The sequence below is a fragment of the Eptatretus burgeri genome, chromosome 14 (genome assembly GCF_056783735.1).
Source record: "Eptatretus burgeri isolate ZD-2024b chromosome 14, Ebu_testis_v1, whole genome shotgun sequence".
NCBI classification, from domain to species: Eukaryota; Metazoa; Chordata; class Myxini; order Myxiniformes; family Myxinidae; genus Eptatretus; species Eptatretus burgeri.
Window position 1 is genome coordinate 44,873,085 of NC_140974.1, and position 21,952 is coordinate 44,895,036.

At 45.3% G+C, this 21,952-nt stretch overlaps 1 protein-coding gene across 4 annotated transcripts in view; it reads left to right on the plus strand.

The window, feature by feature from the left end:
• The window catches only part of LOC147013069 (G protein-signaling modulator 2-like), a 115,798-nt gene that overhangs the window by 15,801 nt on the left and 78,045 nt on the right, over window positions 1-21,952 (plus strand). For 3 of the 4 annotated variants that reach the window (XM_085854585.1, XM_085854588.1, XM_085854587.1), the window contains exons 3-7: window positions 10,148-10,369; window positions 10,582-10,717; window positions 11,183-11,325; window positions 11,427-11,550; window positions 18,307-18,422. In XM_085854585.1, coding sequence (XP_085710711.1) covers window positions 10,148-10,369; window positions 10,582-10,717; window positions 11,183-11,325; window positions 11,427-11,550; window positions 18,307-18,422 — 741 coding nt within the window. Of the gene's footprint in view, window positions 1-5,912; window positions 6,068-10,147; window positions 10,370-10,581; window positions 10,718-11,182; window positions 11,326-11,426; window positions 11,551-18,306; window positions 18,423-21,952 lie in introns of those variants that run through there. The other variant, XM_085854586.1, reaches the window with a different exon arrangement.

Genomic DNA, 21,952 nt, shown 5'->3' on the forward strand with positions numbered 1-21,952 from the left:
ATTAACCCAACCTCACCCATCAAACTCACTCATTCAGCCGACCTCACCCATAAAACTCACTCATTCATCTGACCTCACTCATTCATCGAACTCACTCATTAACCCAAAAGCCTCATCAAACTCACTCATTCACCTAACCTCACCCATGAAACTCACTCATTCACCCAAATTCACTCATTTAACCAACCTGGGCATGAGAAAATGCGTCCAAACCACGCCAAACCGTCAAATCTCGCGCAATCACGCGTGATTTGGAACGAGATGAAAACAGACAAAATGGTCGCCGCAGAATTACCGGTGATTTCTGCGGACAAAAACAGTAATTCTAATTGAGAAAACTAGTAGAGAAGCTAGTACAAATTGTACAAAATAACAGGAATCATCGGTGATTCGCCAGCCGGGCAGGTAAGGCAGTATTGTGTACCTGCCCAGCACAAAAGTAAGACGCCATTGGTGACCGGGCGGCCGTTAATTTGCACCCCTGCCTGTCCACAAAATTTCATCCGGATACGTCCACAATTTTTTGAGATATCCGCTATACAGACAGACAAGCAAACAAACAAGCCGGTAGGCGACGAGGGATCCGCTAGGATCGAAGCGCTGGATACGATGCTTTTCATTCTGACCGATCCACCGACGAAGATTCATTGCCAAGACGTATTGGTTCACATACAATTGTTCCTCTGCCTGGCAAGATTTTTCCTATTGCGTATTTTGCCAACTGGCACTCCTCACAGGACTACCATTTGAAAAATAAAACCTAAATCAAAAATCGGCTCAAGTAAGATTTTCTAAATATCTCGAAGTGTTTGATTCCAAAGTCTCGTTTCTCCACATTCAAAACTGTAGGACAAGTATTGAAAATAGTGAACGTAGGTCGAGAAAAAGTGTTTTTTCGAATTTTACGTATTTCAGCCCCAACACCCTTGGTGATCGAATATGGAAAAATGCTGCGATTCAATTTTGTAGTAGTTATTAAACTCTATCCATACACCGAATTTGAACGTTCCGCCATCGACGGTTTCTGAAGTCAAGGTGACATAACATATTCCCTGGTTCACCACCTTTCCGCATTCAGAAACTATGAGAGATAGCGGAACGTTATGCTGTCGCGATAACTAGATGGGGATGCAAGGAATAGGCAGGAGTTGGTCCGGTCGCTCCACCTATCATAAAAGCAGCGCTACGTCAGTTACCGTTTGGGTTCTTAAAACGCGGTTTTTCGGCCGCTGCATAGCAACGGGTGGTTGCTTAGCAACGAAACTCAAACGCGCACACTCCCAGCCCATATTGCACCTGTTCGCCAAGTTTCATCGAAATCGGTTTGCTGGTTTGTGCTGTGGAGCCTCGCGTTACACACGCGCACACGCACACGCACACGCACACACACACGACAATAACGGATATCTAGCGAATCCCAACAATATAGTAGGTGGACATGGGTAGTCGATCAAGTCAAATTTCGTCGTTTATCAGCCGTTACTAGCCAACAAAAGCGTCCATAGCAACGGTTCTTTCTCACACACAACTAGAACATACCATGAACCTACCATACCGGTTTCATGTATATCTGACTCATAGTCTCTGAGATACAACGAACTTCGTTTTTTTATTGTTTTCGACCAGGGTTCATTCAAAGTCTATCTTCTCCGACAGTTTTCATAGGATCCGGCTGGAATTTTTTGACAATATGGCTGAATGTACTGCCCACAGTCGCTCGTGGCCCGATTTTTGATTTTCCAAAAATTTCAAAGGTCCATTGCTAGGCAACGGATGGGTCCATAGCAGCGGTTCTCATTTGCACACAACGAGGTCATGGTATGAACCTACCAACGAAGTTTCATCGAAATCGCCATTGTATTAACGGAGCACTGGACCAGACAGACAGACAGACAGACAGACAGACATACTGATAAGGGTAGACTAGATTGACTACCCAACAAGCAGAGAGGGGTGAACACATAACCTCCTTCACCTTCGGTGGCAGAGGTAAAAATTCGAGATTACACCCTTTGTCATCCATGAAGTATGTACTCTTCAAAATAGGCATCATATTGTTGATTTGTTATTTTAATCTGCATAATCTTTAACCCACCCACACCCCCAAGTAATGCACTTTAAATTTAATCTGGCAACATAGCAATTGTTATACACCCCCCTCCCCACCAGATACCCCACTCTCTTCCACCCCTCCCCTTCGCCTCCTCCCTTTTTCTCACCTCTCCGCTTCCCCCGCTCCCCACCCTCTCCTCCCTCCTCTCCTCCCACCCCATCGTCTCCTCCCACCCCATCCTCTCCTCCCACCCCATCCTCTCCTCCCACCCCATCCTCTCCTCCCACCCCATCCTCTCCTCCCACCCCATCCTCTCCTCCCACCCCATCCTCTCCTCCCACCCCCTTCTCTCCTCTCCTCTCCTCCCACCCCCTTCTCTCCTCTCCTCTCCTCCCACCCCCTTCTCTCCTCTCCTCTCCTCCCACCCCCTTTCTCTCTCTCCTCTCTCTCCTCCCACCCCTTCTCTCTCTCTCTCTCTCTCTCCTCCCACCCCTTCTCTCCTCTCCTCTCCCCCTTCTCTCTCTCTCCTCTCCTCTCCTCTCCCCCTTCTCTCTCTCTCCTCTCCTCTCCTCCCACCCCCTTCTCTCCTCTCCTCTCCTCTCCTCCCACCCCCTTCTCTCCTCTCCTCTCCTCTCCTCCCACCCCCTTCTCTCCTCTCCTCTCCTCTCCTCCCACCCCCTTCTCTCCTCTCCTCTCCTCTCCTCCCACCCCCTTCTCTCCTCTCCTCTCCTCTCCTCCCACCCCTTCTCTCCTCTCCTCTCCTCTCCTCTCCTCCCACCCCCTTCTCTCCTCTCCTCTCCTCTCCTCCCACCCCTTCTCTCCTCTCCTCTCCTCTCCTCCCACCCCCTTCTCTCCTCTCCTCTCCTCTCCTCCCACCCCCTTCTCTCCTCTCCTCTCCTCTCCTCCCACCCCCTTCTCTCCTCTCCTCTCCTCTCCTCCCACCCCCTTTCTCTCTCCTCTCCTCTCCTCTCCTCCCACCCCTTCTCTCCTCTCCTCTCCTCTCCTCCCACCCCCTTCTCTCCTCTCCTCTCCTCTCCTCCCACCCCTTCTCTCCTCTCTCCTCTCCTCTCCTCCCACCCCCTTCTCTCCTCTCCTCTCCTCTCCTCCCACCCCCTTCTCTCCTCTCCTCTCCTCTCCTCCCACCCCCTTCTCTCCTCTCCTCTCCTCTCCTCCCACCCCCTTCTCTCCTCTCTCTCCTCTCCTCTCCTCCCACCCCCTTCTCTCCTCTCCTCTCCTCTCCTCCCACCCCCTTCTCTCCTCTCCTCTCCTCTCCTCCCACCCCCTTCTCTCCTCTTCTCCTCTCCTCTCCTCCCACCCCTTCTCTCCTCTCCTCTCCTCTCCTCCCACCCCTTCTCTCCTCTCCTCTCCTCTCCTCCCACCCCTTCTCTCTCCTCTCTCTCTCCTCTCCTCCCACCCCCTTCTCTCCTCTCTCCTCTCCTCTCCTCCCACCCCCTTCTCTCCTCTCCTCTCCTCTCCTCCCACCCCCTTCTCTCTCTCTCTCCTCTCCTCTCCTCCCACCCCCTTCTCTCCTCTCCTCTCCTCTCCTCCCACCCCCTTCTCTCCTCTCTCTCTCCTCTCCTCCCACCCCCTTCTCTCTCTCCTCTCCTCTCCCCCTTCTCTCTCTCCTCTCCTCTCCTCTCCCCCTTCTCTCTCTCCTCTCCTCTCCTCTCCCCCTTCTCTCTCTCTCCTCTCCTCTCCTCTCCCCCTTCTCTCTCTCCTCTCCTCTCCTCCCACCCCTTCTCTCTCTCCTCTCCCTACCTCCCACACCCTCCTCTCCTCTCCTCTCCTCCCACCCCCTCCTCTCCTCTCCTCTCCTCCCACCCCCTTCTCTCTCCTCTCTCCTCTCCTCCCACCCCTTTCTCTCTCTCTCCTCTCCTCCCACCCCCTTCTCTCCTCTCCTCTCCTCCCACCCCCTCTCTCCTCTCCTCTCCTCCCACCCCTTTCTCTTCTCTCCTCTCCTCCCACCCCCTTATCTCCTCTCCTCTCCTCCCACCCCCTTATCTCCTCTCCTCTCCTCCCACCCCCTTCTCTCTCTCCTCTCCTCTCCTCTCCTCCCACCCCCTCCTCTCCTCTCCTCTCCTCCCACCCCCTCCTCTCCTCTCCTCTCCTCCCACCCCTCATCTCCTCTCCTCCCACCCCTCCTCTCCTCTACTCCCACCCCTCCTCTCCTCTACTCCCACCCCTCCTCTCCTCTACTCCCACCCCTCCTCTCCTCTCCTCCCACCCCTCCTTTCCTCTCCTCCCACCCCTCCTTTCCTCTCCTCCCACCCCTCCTTTCCTCTCCTCCCACCCCTCCTTTCCTCTCCTCCCACCCCTCCTTTCCTCTCCTCCCACCCCTCCTTTCCTCTCCTCCCACCCCTCCTCTCCTCTACTCCCACCCCTCCTCTCCTCTCCTCCCACCCCTCCTCTCCTCTCCTCCCACCCCTCCTCTCCTCTCCTCCCACCCCTCCTCTCCTCTCCTCCCACCCCTCCTTTCCTCTCCTCCCACACCCTCCATTCCTCCCACCCCCTCCATTCCTCCCACCCCCTCCATTCCTCCCACCCCCTCCTCCCCTGTATTCTTGTCAGTGAAGCCACAGCTTGGTATTTGCTGGTATAAAATAAAATGTATATGCTGCAGGGTGTAAACAGAACCCACCCCCACTCCCCCCCCCAACAAAGTACAGTACCTTCTATCTATTAAGGGAGGGGGAGCTCGTTGAAAAATCTGGACCATGGAACACCTAAAACACAGTGGAGAGCAGGTGAGCACCAACATCAGGGTAGTAGGACACTTGCAGAAGAATGAGAAAGCTGAGGTTTGGGTAGGAAAACGTGGGGGGGGGCATGAACAAGGTTGATACAAACCTTCATATTACCGAACAAGAAAATGACAAATTTTACAATAGGTGACATAACATTTTTTATCTTGTTTTGTCATTCATCGATGATTTGTTTGATGTGTTAGGAGGATTTTAATTGTTTTAACAATTAAGGCCAAAAAGGTTCTCATTGACCACGTGTAAAACCTTTTATTTTATTTTTTTCTTGGCTAAAATCTCTACATGTCCTAATTGTTGAGACAAACCCACTTTTTGGCAATATTGTGCAGAAAATAGTGGCTAATGCCTGTAGTTGTGTCATAAAAGTGTAGCTCTGTTTTGAGTGACCTGATCAGAACTGATAGCCTCACAGAGATCACAGGAAGTGTCATGTTGGGGTTTTGTTGCAACTTTATGATTATGAGGAATTACAAGGATGTCAAAGTTAAATAAAATAATACCTTCACAATTAATCAAGTATCCATCATAGTTTTACATGAGATGAGTATTTGGAACTCTGCAGTTTACTCGTCATGTAATTTTATCCACCATAGGTGTGGCACATTGGTGTCACTGTAGACCTGAGCCCACAAGAGCCATACCTATTTTAAACCAAAATCTGACCTGCAGACACGAACCCACCAGAAGCAATGGAAATGCCAGCTGTCAAAAGTTTGCTGCACAGCCCTTGCACTTGATTTGCATTGTGATCTTACCAAAGGTTTAATATTGACAGCAGCTTGTTTGTACATATCCAGATTTATTCATAAGGTTATGCTTCCAGGTATGTGCCTTTTCAATGTGTTGTTTTGGAACCTGCAGGGTGCACCATCAAAAACCTCCTTTCACTGCTACTTGATCACCATAAATTATTCGCAAGTTCAAGCTTGCTTGGTGGAACCGGAGAGGCAACAAAGCTAAACTCGTGGTCCCACCTCCTGCGATTTCCCCAAGCAACCAATTAGGTTTAAGCAGAGGCGGCAATTGTTTTTGAACTTCCAGAATCTGATTGGCTGGTAACCTCACCCAACTTGAAACTGCAGGATTTCCTTGGAGATGTATTACTCTCCTTCCACCCCCTGCCTCCAATGACATTGTGTCTCGTGTTTTAATGGGTGATTATCAAACGCTGTTGATACCTGACTTGCCCAAATTTTGCTAACTATAATTTGGTAGGAATGGAGGATGAGGGAATTTATCACCTACATAACAGGTAACACTTTTTTTTAATGTGCCTTCTGTGTTTATTTGCTTTACTGCCATTCAAACGTCGTTGTAATAGAGAAACAAACTACATGTACTTTGGGTTGTCGTGTGTTGCTAGCTCATCTGGAACATAGTTCCAGGGAGCTTATGGGATGGCATGTTGTCAGTCCGTAAACGCGTGCAACTTCTTCGAAACTACTGATGGGATTGTGACCAAACTTGGCTGAAATGATATTTGGTATGTTGCAAGTCAAGTTTGTTGGCAGCATTCAAAAAAATTGGAGTCTAAAGGGGTCTACCGGGGTCAAAGTGGGTCCAGGTTCACCTGTAATTCCCAAAGTTTGTTCATGGCATTAAATATATTGGGGTTTAAGGAGGTATACCGGGGGTTGTCCCCCAAAATATATATTTCCTCTCTTCTCCGAAACTACACACACAATTTTGATGAAACTTGACCACAACCTTCATCACCCGTGATGTACGTACCAAAGTTTATTTAAGACATGAAAAAAAATTGGGCCTATAACATTGGTTCATTTTGCTGATTCCGTCCCACGACTTCCTCCACCGTATCATTATTTTACCAAGTGACCACCCAGGGTATTGCCCCTATTTTAATTTTATTTCTAGATGGCACCTTTCTTAACTGCTTACACTGAAGAGCCAGTTTTTCCATGTATTTTCTCTCTTTTTTTTTTCGGGTGGGGTGGGGGGAGGGGTGAGGAGGCTTTCGATGGAGTCGAGACTGAAGCTACTGAAGACTCCATAAATACTTTACATGTCGCTCCCATGCAAAATGCATCTCCAGGCCCTCATAATATCATCTTGGCCTGCATCAAATTGACCATATAAGCCACCTTTTATTACCTCTGCCACTGCAAGTGGACGGAGGTTATGTTTTGACCCCTGTCTGTTTGTTTGTCTATCTGTCTGTGAGCAAGATATTTCAAAAAGTTATGGACAGATTTGGACAGGTTGGGCGTGTGATAGGAAGAATTGATTTGATTTCGGTGAAGATCTGCATGCAAATCCAAGAGTTTTTAAATTATTTTAAGCTAGTGATCTTCATGATGTTTTAGAGGATATCACTTTTGCCGATACGACATCAGTGTGGGAGCGGGAGCCGCCACACCGCCTGCAGCACTCCATAATGGCTGCTATTGGGCCCTGCCTCCACATACTCTTCTTCGTTGTGGTTAACTGCGCTGCAAGCTTAATTGTTTGTATACTGCAACCATATCCTGATGTAGTTATGTTACTTTTATGCTTCGTGTTGGTACACTCATTTGAAACCATTGGGTCAATTTGGTAGCATTTATGGTGGATTATGATGAGGTATTTTTACATTTGTGTATTAAGGCCCAGTCACACCTTGACGTTTTAGCCAACGTATGCCGATTTTTGAATTTTTTTTTCTAAAACGCTGGCACACGTTGAATACATTATGGGTAAGTTTTGATAACATTGAGAGCATGCTGAAAAACACTGCCATACGTCGTTGTACGCTGGCTTTAAACGTTGTACTTTTCGGTTGTCCTCAAATTTTTGCATGCTTGAAATTTCACGACGTATGCCGGCGTATGACACACGTTCCGCTACGCTGGCCACAAGTTGTATGCACGGTCTGCGATCGTTGACAGACGTCAACACATGCTACTTGTAAGTTAATCATAAGTTGAGACACGCCGAGGTAATGTTTAGCGTACCCGAAACTTATTTCTAACCTATGATTAACGTGTTGTTGGCACGTTACGCGATCGTTGCCACACGTCGACAAACGTTACTTTTAAGTTACTCATAGGCTGAAAGACGTCGGTATAATGAATCGTCCTTGCGTCAGCGTCCACGGCCACGACACTTGTTTGCAACATTCTTCAAACTTTTCTTCGGCATGATGAGGATGTTCACACTTCGATGTCTAGCTTGGCTATGATTCCAATTGTCCATCGGCAGCATCTATTTAAAATAGTCGAGTTTCAGCGTTTTAACACGTTCAGAAGAAACGCTTCAAATTTCCAAACCCCAGCGTCAAAAAACAAAGGCGAGTGACAGCCATTTAAATCGTTCATTGTAAACAATGAAAATAGCTGAGTGGTACCGTTTAAAAGTCGTTGAGTGTAAAAAAAAATCCAATTGTTGAGCGCAAGCGTCTACTTTCAATAGTGGAGATGCAGCCATTTAAATCGTTGAGTGGCAGCCTATGAATAGCAAACCCCACGTCACCGGCAAAGATAAACTGCCACACGATATGGATAAGTTAGGCTATCGTTGGGCATAGTTTGTGAAAGCCGGCTACACGATAATTATTCGTTGGTATACCGTATCTATAAGTTATCGAAGCGCTCTATGCACATTGTTAGTTCATTGTGCATTTGTCCAACCCATTATGAATAGACCTGAATCGTAAAAACAAGCTATAGCTCATTGTTGAAAAAGCCCCATAAAAAATTAGCCGCGAAGAACTTCGAACAATGGTGCAAAGATGTCTCCTACCCGTGGACACGCGGAAGCAAGGAGGATCCATCATAACCCACACCCTCCCCCTCACACTCACCTACTACTGCCAACATGAACAAACTACCACTAATACTAATACTGATACTGATACTGATACTGTTACTGCTGACATGGACATCGACTCAAAAAGGACTCAAAAACACTGTTGGGTTCCCCTTTTATGAGCAGCATTTTATATACCAATTCCCAAAATCGCTGGGAACACGTCTTTATATGGCAGTTGTAAGTTAGAAACACGTTCATTTATTTTTTTTGTCGACCGGAAGACGTCATTGGAATACGTCTACATATGTCAATGTGTGTTGGGACTACGTAAAGAATTGGTTCAAAGCACGTCAAACATAAGTTAGAAATAAGTTTCGCGTAACAAAGACATTACCAAGCCGTGTTTCGACTTATGAGTAGCTTATAAGTAGCCTTTGTGGACGTGTGTAAGCATCCGCATATCGTGTGTACAACTTATCCCCATCGCATGCGGAGCGTGTGTCATACGCCAAGCACGTCGTAAAATTTTGAACATGTTTAAAATTTTTTGACGTACTCTACTTACTACGACGTATGATAGCGTATTTTAGCGTTCTACTCACGTATACCAAACTTACTCGTACCGTATTTGACGTGCCCCAACGTTTTAGACACATTTTTCTTAGGTCGGCATACGCTGGCAAGATCGCCAAGGTGTGACTGCGATGTTGACATTTCCATTTCTGCGGCGGTTATGATTTGAATCGTTGTGCGGCAGCCTTTTCATAACCTATGCCATGTCATCGTCGGTGATGCGTGTAGCGCGCTATGCATAAGTTAGACTATCGTTGGGCATAGGTTGTGTAGGCCGACAACAGGTTCAGCATTCGTTGGTATAAGTTATCTATAACACAACGAAACGTTCTGTGTCCGTTACTAATGCGTTATACATAAGACCAAGTCGCTATGAATACGTCCGAAACTTAAAAAAAAACATCAAAAGTTCAACGTAAGCCAGCGTTTTACATAAATTTTAATACGTTGCCATCGCTGGCTAAAACGTCAAGGTGTGACTGGGCCTTTATCGGCCGCATGTTCGGGGCAGCACTTGAGGCCGCCAGTGGCTCGCGAGACTTGCAATGAAGAACAGTGTTTTATGCAATTCTTCACTATTGAGAGGTGTGGCCCACAACTACATGTAGCATGAGATTTAAAAATGTTGTGGATGGATTATGATAAAACTCGGTGGATGATTTGGTTATGTGAGAAGAACAAACCGATTAGATTATGGTTCAGGTCTAGATGCCGATCCGGCCTCTCAGTGGGATACAAAACTTAAACTGTTCAGCCTGTCAGAGATATGTGCTCTACCGAGTGTCATTCTTGTTTATCTTTGTGTGCTTCTTTTCCTTTATCTCTTTAGAATCTCTGCTGATCACTTCATTATCTAGCTATATTCTCTCGATTCTCACCCACTTATCTTCTGCTAGCTCATTACCTGACTTTTCGACCGATATCCGAGCCTACTTCTAACCATCACCCTTCTTTCTTTTCTTTTATCTCATACCTGTACATCACTCACTTGTTCTTCATCATCTTTGTGCAGGATGGAGGCTTCTTGTTTGGAATTGGCCCTTGAAGGCGAGCGATTGTGTAAAGGTGGTGACTTTGTGGCGGGTGCATCGTTCTTTGAAGCGGCGGTTGAGATTGGAACTGAAGATGCCCAGACCCTCAGCGCTATCTATAGCCAGCTGGGTAGTGCCTACTACCACCTTGGACAATTTTCCCGAGCACTTACCTACCACACGCATGATCTGACCCTAGCACGGTGAGTGTCCCATAGCTCAGTGTTTCTGTTAAACTCGAGCCTGATTCTGCCCACAATGATGCAAATTAATATTTGTTCATCACATCTGCCAGAAAATTCTCAATCCCAACAAAATATTTCCGATTGACTGTGCATATGGTGTTTGATTTTCATCACTCGTCAAATGTGATGACTTTATGAGTGATGCCCGTGTCCAACGACCCGATCTGCAGGAGAATGAATGACAAGGTAGGAGAGGCAAAAGCAAGTGGGAACCTTGGAAATACTTTGAAGGCTCTAGGACAGTTTGATGAGGCGATACGCTGCTGCAACCGTCAGTTGGAGATTTCCCGAGAGTTGGGAGATGAGGTATGTGCAATGGTGCAGGTGGCCAACGATGTTAGCATAGCGCAGTGTTGTTTCGCCACAATCGTGATGCATAGGTGGTGTATTATACAACCTCCAACCGATGTATTGTTTTCTTGTTTAAATGTATAAATACCCAGTGTGTGAAATTTTGAACTTTCATTACTTATTTTGCATGAATAGTTGAGGGGAGAAAGAGAGGTTGTTATGTGTTTTCACATGACTGGAATTAAGGTGTGGTGTTCACCTCTGCCCTTGCATAAAGCTGCCAAACATTTGTGCCAAAGAAATCGTCACTTTGCTTGTGGATTTACTTCAAATATTTGTTTATTTTTACGTGTTCCAAACCTCCCCTCCAGTATACCCACATTTACTCCCTCCACCCCACTCTCAAGTTTCTTTATTAATTCCCTGATCAGGTGTTTGCAATTCGGTGATGTTTTTTTTTGTATTATTGTTGTGTGCCAGGTCGGTGAGGCAAAGGCCTTGTACAATCTGGGTAACGCGTATCACTGCCGTGGTAAGCAATCGGATGCCTGGGGCTCTGGTGAACTTGCTGAACTGACCAGCGAATGTTCAGAAGCTCTGCATATGGCAGTGCGCTGCTACCAGTAAGACATTTGACTAGGACTTGTTTTCCAGTTTGTTTCTACTGTTTAAAACATTCCAGACCTTGTACTGCCCCAGTTAAGATTCATCCCTTGCCTCATAGAGAGAACCTGGAGCTGGCCCGTAGACTCGGGGATAAGGCAGCACAGGGCCGGGCCCTTGGGAACCTCGGAAACACGCACTACCTTTTGGGAGAATACTCACAGGCAGTGTTGTTCCATGAAGAGGTAAGTAAGCTGCACACGTTTCATCAGTTGTCACAAGACTGTCAAGAGTTGCGTATTAATGATGGATGACCTGTTCTTCAGCAGCTTTGTCTCGAACAAAATGGGTTTTTTATGGGAATATTGTGTACATGACACGGAGTGGACTGCTTTGGATAATTTTACACACATTCAGAGAAGCATTGTGGGATTTTGAAACTTGTACCAGATTCTGTGACAGCAATATTCTTGGCTCATTGATCATGTACCTCACCTTGGCCTGCCAATTATGATGCGTTTTCATGTGTTCCAGAAAGGAAGGTAATGACTAACTTTCGTTGAAGTTCCATGTTTTGTATCCTCTCTAATGCTGAAGTGCTGTTTCTTGACTTGATGGATGCCACTATGCAATGTTCGATGGAAGTGCCACCAGAAAGAATTTAAAATGTTGATGGATTGATGACTTGCAATGGCATGCATTGGGTTTGCAGTATTAATTGATGCTCGAACTAGTTACAGTCAAGCAAATTCCCCATCTGGATTTGCAATTTTCGCAAAAGCGCAATTTTTTCCCCGCTTTGTAGAATACAGCAAATGCCTTATCTTTTTTTATTTTAACATGTTGGGAATCTCAGTAAACGTGGCTTGTTTTTGTGAGTTGAGAACAATCGAGGATACCTGTGGTTTTTTTTTCAGCCCAGGCACTGAAAGCAATGCGGTTTTGAATCTCATTATTTTTGCAAGTTTGGAAGGGGTGAAACAATAGTCATTCCTCTGTGGAATGCAATGAAGCATTACATAATTCTTATCTGGTTCATTGTTTCTGCAATTACCTAAGTCGTCGTCGTTCATGTACATCTAGTCGCTGCGGGTTAGCATCAGTCTTCGTTAGGGTGTGACAGTACCGCTGATGTTGTGTCCACTGTCTGTTATGGCAGTCATTTGGCCAGTGTGCTGGCAAAAGCTCGACTACTTTTTGCGAAGGATCTTAAACAAACACCAACTAATGCCAGCTTACGGGTCGTGCAGTTTAATAACCATCCGAGAGACGCTGCGCATATTGTTTCTTCACCCTGCTTGCGAAACAACAGGATGACCGTTTATAGTTGAGTTGACATTTGAACCAATGCTAGACAGCTCAGAGGTGAGTGTGCATACCTTTCGGGCCTTGGCTATCCTGCCAGCCTCATTAATTAAGCAAGCAATTAGGATAATCTGTTCTATTCATTGTCCCATGCACTTATTCTTCTACCCACAGAGACAGCTTGTTCATCTGCTCTAGCCCACGCACCCTGGATGTCCGGGAGAGATTGGGTGCCTATTCCCGTTTTTGGTCGCTCCCCCTTCTAACGTTGATGCTCATGTAGCCTGATAATTTGATTTGACACACACACACACACAGTTGGGAATTTGTCATGTATTCACTTGATTCAACTACACTACACTACCCCACATTACACTATAGCTGAGCTAGTTTTTTTTGGGGGGGGGGGGTCAAGTATGCAGTTCCCTCTTCAAAATTCAAAAGAGACTTCTTGCGTTTGTGCGTCCCTGTTGCGACAAATGCAGACTGACTTTCGTGGGCCTTCATCAATTGTCGATTGCTCTTAGAAACCCTTTACAACTTTTACAAAGAACTGATTGTCCTGACGCATACATGCGTTTGTGTGTTTTTGAAGTTTAACAATGAAATAGTTAATTATATACCTGTAGTCTTTCAGAATTAGCACAGTCAATCCTCAAATATCATGGGTTTCGACTAATCGCGGGCAACATATTGCATTCTGATTTCGTTATTGTGGTATTTCATTTCGACTAATCGCGGGCAACATATTGCATTCCGATTTCGTTATCGCAGTATTTCATTTCGACCAATCGCGGTTTTTGAGCTGGGATAAGTCATCGTTTGCATCCCGTACTTGAAGGATTACCTCCCATTACGAGCGTTGTGTTGTTTCTCGTGCACTGCTTTTAATGAACCCAAACTTAAAGTGATGGACAAAGTTAGTTCTGCCAAAAGGCAGAGAGAGGTTGTGACGTTGGGTGAAAAGATCGAGTTGTTGGATCAGTTGGCTCGAGGTGAAAATGCCGCATCTGTGGGTCGTCATTACGGGGTGAATGATTGTAGGTTGAACCTTCCCCATTGTACTCTGACATTCCGAAACCTTCATTATCCTTCAAACCTCATTCCCAAACTTTCATTTTCCAACTCCATATTTGAACCGTAATCCCAAACCATTATTTTCTGACATCCGTACTCGAACCTCATTCCCAAATCTTCATTTTCCGACACCCGTACTTGCACCTCATTTCAAAGCCTTCATTTTCTGACACCCGTACTCGAACTGCCATTCCAAAACACTTAATGTAGACACTGGGACTCGACCTCTATTCTCAAACACACATTCTCAACCGCAGCTCATGAAACAAATTGAGCGAAGGGATTTATGATGGAGCAGGTTTTTAACACCGACAAGATGGGATTATTCTGAAAGAGGATGCCGTACCTCGTTCCTTGCTCTCCAAGCAGGGAAGATTGTGGTTCAAGGTAAGGAAGTTAAGGATCGTGTTGCCCTTCTCCATTGTGGCAATTCTGTAGGCACCTTCGTCAGAAAGCTCATGCTGCTTTTCCTTCGCTGAATCGCCTTTCAGCTCACCCTTTTCTCGGTCACCTTTTCCCCCTTCCCCACTCCCCCTTCCCCACTCACCCTTCTCCCCCTGCCTCCCCCTCCCTCCCCCTCCCTCCACCTCCCCCTCTCCCACCCTCTCCCCTCCATCATCATCATCATCACCCCAAGCTAAGTCCAGTGTTTTCTATTTATGGCAGAGTACAGTGTGAACATGTAATGTTCTTACCCTCACCTACCTCTCTGTTTTGCAGTAAATTTAAAAGGTAAAAGTTTTGTGTTTTTGTTTAATTTACACTGCATTTATATGTTTTTTGTCAATGTTAACATGTAATATGTGTGTGTGTGTGTGTGTGTGTGTGTGTGTGTGTGTGTGTGTGTGTGTGTGTGTGTGTGTGTGTGTGTGTGTGTGTGTGTGTATATATATGTGTATATATATATATATATATATATATATATATATATATATATATATATATATATATATATATATATCTTTTTCTTCTTCCTCTTTCGGCTTGCTCCCGTTAGGGGTCGCCACAGCGGATCAACCGTCTCCATTTCGCTCTATCCTCCACATCTTCCATTGACACTCCAACCACCCGCATGTCCGCCCTCACCGCATCCATGAACCTCTTCTTTGGCCTTCCTCTTCTCCTCCTGCCTGGCGGCTCCATCTTCAACATCCTTCTCCCGATATACTCCGCTTCCCTCCTTTGCACATGTCCAAACCATCTCAATCTCGCCTCTCTCACTTTGTCTCCAACCGTCCTACCTGCGCTGTCCCTCTAATATACTCATTTCTTATCCTATCCATCCTCGTCACTCCCAACGAGAATCGCAGCATCTTTAACTCTGCCACCTCCAGCTCCGCTTCCTGTCTTATTGTTAGTGCCACCGCCTCCAAACCATACAACATAGCTGGTCTCACTACCGTCTTATATACTTTCCCCTTCACTCTTGCAGCTACCCTTCTGTCACAAATCACTCCTGCAACTCTTCTCCACCCACTCCATCCTGCCTACACTCTCTTTTTCACTTCTCTCCCACACTCTCCGTTACTTTGGACAGTTGATCCCAAGTATTTAAACCAATCCACCTTCCCCACCTCAACTCCTTGCAACCGCACCATACCACTACCCTCCCTCTCATTTACGCACATGTACTCCGTCTTTCTCCTACTAACTATCATTCCCCTTCTCTCCAGTGCGTACCTCCACCTCTCAAGGCTCGCTTCAGCCTGCTCCTTACTCTCCCTACAGATCATGATGTCATCCGCGAACATCATAGTCCATGGAGACTCCAGTCTGATCTCGTCCGTCAACCTGTCCATCACCATTGCAAACAGGAAAGGGCTCAGAGTCGATCCTTGGTGCAATCCCACTTTAACCTTAAACCGGTCCGTCATTCCTACCGCACACCTCATCGCTGTCACACTGTCCTCATACATATCCTGCACGATCCTCACATACTTCTCCATCACTCCCAACTTCCTCATACAATATCACAACTCCTCTCTTGGCACCCTATCATAAGCTTTCTCTAAATCCACAAACACACAATGTAACTCCTGGCCTTCCCTATACTTCTCCATCAACATTCTCAAAGCAAACATTGCATCAGTGGTGCTCTTTCCTGGCATAAACCCATATTGCTGCTCACAGATCGTCACGTCTCCTCTCAACCGAGCTTCCACTACTCTTTCCCACAACTTCATGGTGTGGCTTAACAACTTTATCCCTCTGTAATTTACACAGCTCTGCACATCACCCTTATTCTTGAAAATCGGAACCAGTACACTTAATCTCCACTCCTCCGGCATCCTCTCGCTTTCCAAGACTTTATTAAACAATCTGGTTAACAACCCCACTGCCATCTCTCCTAAGCACTTCCATGCCTCCACTGGTATACCATCTGGGCCAACTGCCTTTCCACTTTTCATCTTCTTCATAGCAGTCCTCACTTCATCCTTACTGATCCACCCCACTTCCAGATTCACTATCTCCACCTCTTCCAACCTTCTCTCTCTCTCATTTTCTTCATTCATCAGCTCCTCAAAGTACTCCATCCACCTTCTCAACACACACTCCTCGCTCGTCAGCACATTCCCATTTGCGTCCTTTATCACCCTAACCTGCAGCACATCCTTCCCAGCTCGGTCCCTCTGTCTTGCCAATCGGTATAAATCGTTTTCCCCTTCTTTTGTATCCAACTTCTCGTACAGCTCGTCATATGCCTTTTCCTTGGCCTTTGCCACCTCTCTTTTTGCCTTTCGCCGCCACTCCTTGTACTCCTGCCTACTTTCTTCATCTCTCTGACTATCCCACTTCTTTTTTGCCAACCCCTTCTTCCTTATACTTTCCTGTACTTCCTCATTCCACCACCAAGTCTCCTTATCTTCCTTCCTCTGTCCAGATGTCACACCAAGTACCTTCCTAGCTATCTCCCTCACAATTTCTGCTGTCGTTGCCCAATCATCCCACCCATCTTTACCACCATCCAACGCCTGTCTCACCTCCTCCCTAAATTTCACGCAACAGTCTTCCTCCTTCAGCTTCCACCATCTGGTCCTTGGTTCAGCCCTCACTTTCTTCCTCCAACCTCACCTCGAAAGTCATCCTACAGACCACCAATCGATGCTGTCGAGCTACACTCTCCCCTGCCACAACCTTACAGTCACTAATCTCTTTCAGGTTGCATCTCCTACTTAAGATGTAATCCACCTGTGTGCACTTTCCTCCACTCTTGTATGTCACCCTGTGTTCCTCCTTCTTGAAATATGTATTTACCACCGCCATTTCCATTCATATATATATATATATATATATATATATATATATATATATATATATATATATATATATATATATATATATATATATATATATATATATATATATATATATATATATATATATATATATATACACACACACAGAAACGCAAAAGAAACTTACCACTTGTTTGAAATGTAATAAAATTGTAACAGTTCAAAATAAAACAAACCAACAATTGCTAATTGAAACATTGGCATTTTATTGATGACATGTCAAGTTTTTGACCAAGATACACCATCTTATAAGTTTGTTCTACAGTACAGACAGCACAGGGTGCAATGTCAGTCCCCTTTCAATAGCGTGTGTGGCCACCATTGTTTTGGATACAGGCAGTGCATCGTCGGCGCATACTGCCTACCAGTCTTTGGATGGATTGCTGCTGGATTCTGTCCCACTCAGTCCTCAATGTCTGAAGCCATCTGACTTATCACCATCTGCCTGTGCTGCCTTGCAGTGGTGACTCTTGCCCTCCCTGATCGAGGTCTGTCATCTGCAGAGTTGTGGAGGGTGTCTCTGTCCACCAGAGCCGATATCGTCTCGTGTGAACAGCCAAGGCGACGTGCCACCTCACGGTAGCTCAATCCGCCTTGCAGTTTTGCCCAAGGCACACTGCCGTTGATCCCTTGACAATCGTGGCATGTTGATTGAAATGCCCATTTTGCACTGGCCTTGTTAAAGCCAATATCAACACATCACGTGGAGCTCATTAAAATCATCCCGTACCCCTTGGCTAATCACTGACAGTCAAAACGGCTGTTCAACAGCTGTGCTATGAAGTGACCATTGAAGGTTCAAGTGACCATCCGTGACCGTTTGTCTGACAGTAAGGACACTATTGTCCACAAATAAGTTCACACATTTACTACACGCAGTGTTATTGTTGATATTTTAAGGTTTAAAAGGTGGTAAGTTTCTTTTGCGTTTCAATATATATATATATATATATTTATTTCTGGCTGCCGTACACTTTCTTCTATGTTTTCTCGAAGGAAAGGAACCGAACCCTCGCTTTTCCATTGGCTCTTGGTTTCCACAATCTTGGTTTTTACGATTGCGACATGTTTCAGGAACCTAACCCCCCATGATATTGTAGAGTTTACTGTATAATTGATAGCATCTTTAAAATGTTAATGTGATGACAGAGAGATAACAGTGGCACCCCTCCTTCCCGCCCCTTTACCAAGTGGTCGATGCCAGTGAAAGAGAAACCTTCAGGTCACCTCTGACTTTGATTGTTAATGTAAAGCCTATGAGTGACTGGTTTTTGGGTGGAGGGGGGACTGTGTATGTGTGTATGTGTGTATGTGCGTGCGCAGCGGTTAAAGATTGCACGAGAGTTTGGAGACAGGTGTGCAGAGAAAAGGGCATACACAAACCTGGGGAACACTCACGTCCGCCTTGAGGAATTTGCGATGGCTGTGGAGCATTACAAGTAAGCCAAGAAATTGCATTAACATTGGTAGTTTTTGCCTCATACAGACACCCAATCCCCTACACCTGCCTTCTTATCTTTTTTTATTTAAATGATATAAAAACTTGCCCATTTTCATTTTAATAGCAAATTTGTCAAGGCTGCTGCTGCTGTTTTATTTTGCCCAACTAACTCGGGCCCGATTTAATGTTCAGAGCTCAAATATGTGGGATTCAAGTCTTCCTCAATACTCGGTTGAACATTTTATTTTTATGAACCTCCAATAATTTTTTAACTAATTCATAATGCAAAATCATTTTCTTGCTTCACAAAAACAAGTTATTCCTTGTGACATCCAAAGGTTGAGCATTTGTGTTGTTTACCGATTAGCATGACATAGGTATCGACTTTATGCTGCATTTGAAAGGGAAATGCTGATAAGTTCAATTGATCAGTTTCAGTAGATTATTGACGTATATTTCAGTAGATTATTGATATATTGGAGAAGTCAACATAGATAGATGGACGGTGCATGATGACAATACTTTATCTGGAATTCCAATTCCAGATAAGCTAATAATAACTATAATGAGCATTCACTTCTCTTGTGTGGTTTTAGAGTACATACTTTATAGACTTGCTCACATTCTAATTGTACATACTTTATAGACGTAATCACATTCGAAGTGTACATGCTTTATTGAGGTACTCAGTTGAAAAAAAAAACAGAACATGTGCTACTGGCTCCCACTAGGTGGCATTTGTGGCCTATGTCAGCACATTCTTTGTGGACAAACAGACAAAGAAACCGAACCAAATGCAATATTGTACCCTCTCCTCTGTCGAGGGTAAAATAATGAGGGTAAAAAAAAAAAAAGGACCACTGGACCTGTACCTTAACTGGGCCCTGTCATAAGGTACCACAAATTTTGTAGCATTCTGACTGCTGGGTCTGGAGAAGAAGATTTTTGAAGGAATTTACTCGACCACCATTTTGACACACTTCCCCGTCAAGTGATTGGCATGTCCTCTGCAATTTAACATCATGACCTTGTCCTAATGTTGTAACCCAAATTCGGTAGCATTCTGACTGGTGGGTCTGGAGAAGATTTTTGAAGGAATTTATGGATTTTCACAATAATTGACTAAGTCCACCATTTTGACACACTTTGTCACTTGATCGGCACGGCTTCCACAATTTAACATCAGTACCTTGTCCTAATGCTATAACCCTAATTTGGTAGCATTCTGACTGGTGGGAAGAACATTTTTGAAGGAATTTAATATGTCCGCCATTTTTAGGTCATCTCGGTAGAGAGGACTTAATAAAGCCAGACCAAATGTACGTCGGTCCATACGTCCGTCAACAATTTTTCTTTCCGATCTTGATGAAACTTAGTATGTGGGTAGAGGTTGATGAGTGTTGCACAACGATATAACTTTTGTCCGGGTTCAAGGTCAGGGTCAAGGTCACGAGGTCACGTCAGTTATAAAAATCTCCATTTTCAAAACCTATCTAGTCTGCCATTCTACAAGATATTCGGCAACTGTTTATTGATTATGATCGTAAAAAATATTATCTTGTATCTAACTGGACAGACTTTTGAATTTCCATCCCGTTTGGCTGCCACGTAACCTGGAAGATGGTCAAAAACACGTGCCGGTACAAAGAAAACTTTATATTTCCGATCTTGATGAAATTTGGTATCTGGGTAGAGGTCGATGAGTGATACCCAACGACATATTTTTTTCCCCGGATTCGAGGTCAGGGTCAAGGTCACAAGGTCACGAAAGTTGTGAAGGTTGCCGTTTTCAAAACCTATCTAGTCTGTCATTTTAGGAGATATCTGGCAATGGTTCATCGATTATAATGTTTTTTTTACTGTCACCCCGACACGGGGGTAATTTTTACTATTTACAGTCAAGTGAACAGGACGAACTTTACAATCCCCGTTACCAGTCAGGATGGGAACCTTGCTGCCAAATTTCAGCCGGATCGGCTGAGTGGTTTGGCCTGAGAAGTCAAAATAGGAGACGGATGGACGGTGCACGATGACATTACCTTATCTGGAATTGGAATTCTATCGCGACATCGCGACGTAAAAAAATACAAATGCTGTAATAACAATAAAGTACAACTCTGAAGGAAATACAAGAGAATGTAGCAGTATACAACTTTAACCCTGTTGGAAATGAATAAAAATTGGGGCAGTACCCCTGGGCTCTCACCTGGTAGCGGCTGGATATGAAAACCAAGAACCCACAAAATGTGTAATGGAGAAGAAAGTAAATACTGCTGCAATTGTGGGGGTATATGGAAGAACTAATAGGGAATATAGCATTGTGTAGAGTTGCTTGGTCTGTGGATGAGGAGGAGGTATCTCGATGTGAGTAAGTAGGGAACCTGTGAGCTTAAGTGTTACGTGTCACCACACGAGGGGTGGTGTGGTGTTAATTAGCATAGGGAGTAAGAATAAGTTCCCCAGTATGTGAGTGCTCTCTGTGATTTTTTTTTTGCCTTATGTTTTATATTTCAAGATCGGCAATAAAGGGGGGACGTGTCTCTGAAACCACAACAAATGGGCAGAAAGCCTCACCTTCAAAGGTTGACAACAAGCGAAGTCACGCCCATCAATTGTCCCTCGGGTGCGTGACGTCAGAAGCTGTCTGAGCAGGAGAAGCCCCGCCTTCCCAGATTTGGTGCGTGCAGACCACTCCCTGGAGGTGTAGGATATATGTTGGTGTGATCGAAGTAAAAGGAAGGCAGGTTGCGCATTTTAAGAGGAAGAAGGAGTTGCCTTGTGCATTTTGTGGAGAGCAGTGATCAGAGTGGAGGCACGAGGCGCATTGTTTGGAGAGTCAAGGGCGGAGGTTGAGCGCACGCTGAGGATGACGACACAGCCATTGAATTCCTGTTGAGGCGATTTGGCTCGTGTGGTGAAGTAAGATGCTGGCGTTTTGCTCTTGGTCGGGTCGGTTAAGACGATCGGGGCACACGGAGCTGTTACACTGGGGCTTTGAGCTTTGATATGGAGTGCCACTCGCGGATTGCCTGACGTGCGTTCATCCCGCTACGAGAGAAGCACCTCAATTCCTGTTCCACAGGGATCAGTTCTGGGCCATGCTAAGTTCAGGAATAGTTAAAAGTGAAGGTTTTTCTTTTCATTTTGTGTCCCCTTTGTCTATATTTGAGTCTGTGTGGGAGGTGCCTCGACTGTAGGATTTATTTACGTTATTATAAATTATCATTACCTTTTTGAATTATTGTCCATTGTAAATATTAATTTATTTTCATTAAATGTATTCCTTTTAAGAAACTGTAGTCGTGTGCTGTCCTTGTGCAGCACCCCTGTGCTGTGCTTCCTCCTGGGTGGATCACCTCTCCACTATTATTCCCCGTTACCGCGCGCGGATTAATCTTTGAGTCTCGGTTGTCACCTTCTCGGGAGAAGCTTTGCCATCCGTCCAGGTAGGGGTTAAACATCTCGGACACAACAATACCTTTACATTTTTTTTTCTTTTATGCCATGAACAAACTTTGTTACATCATG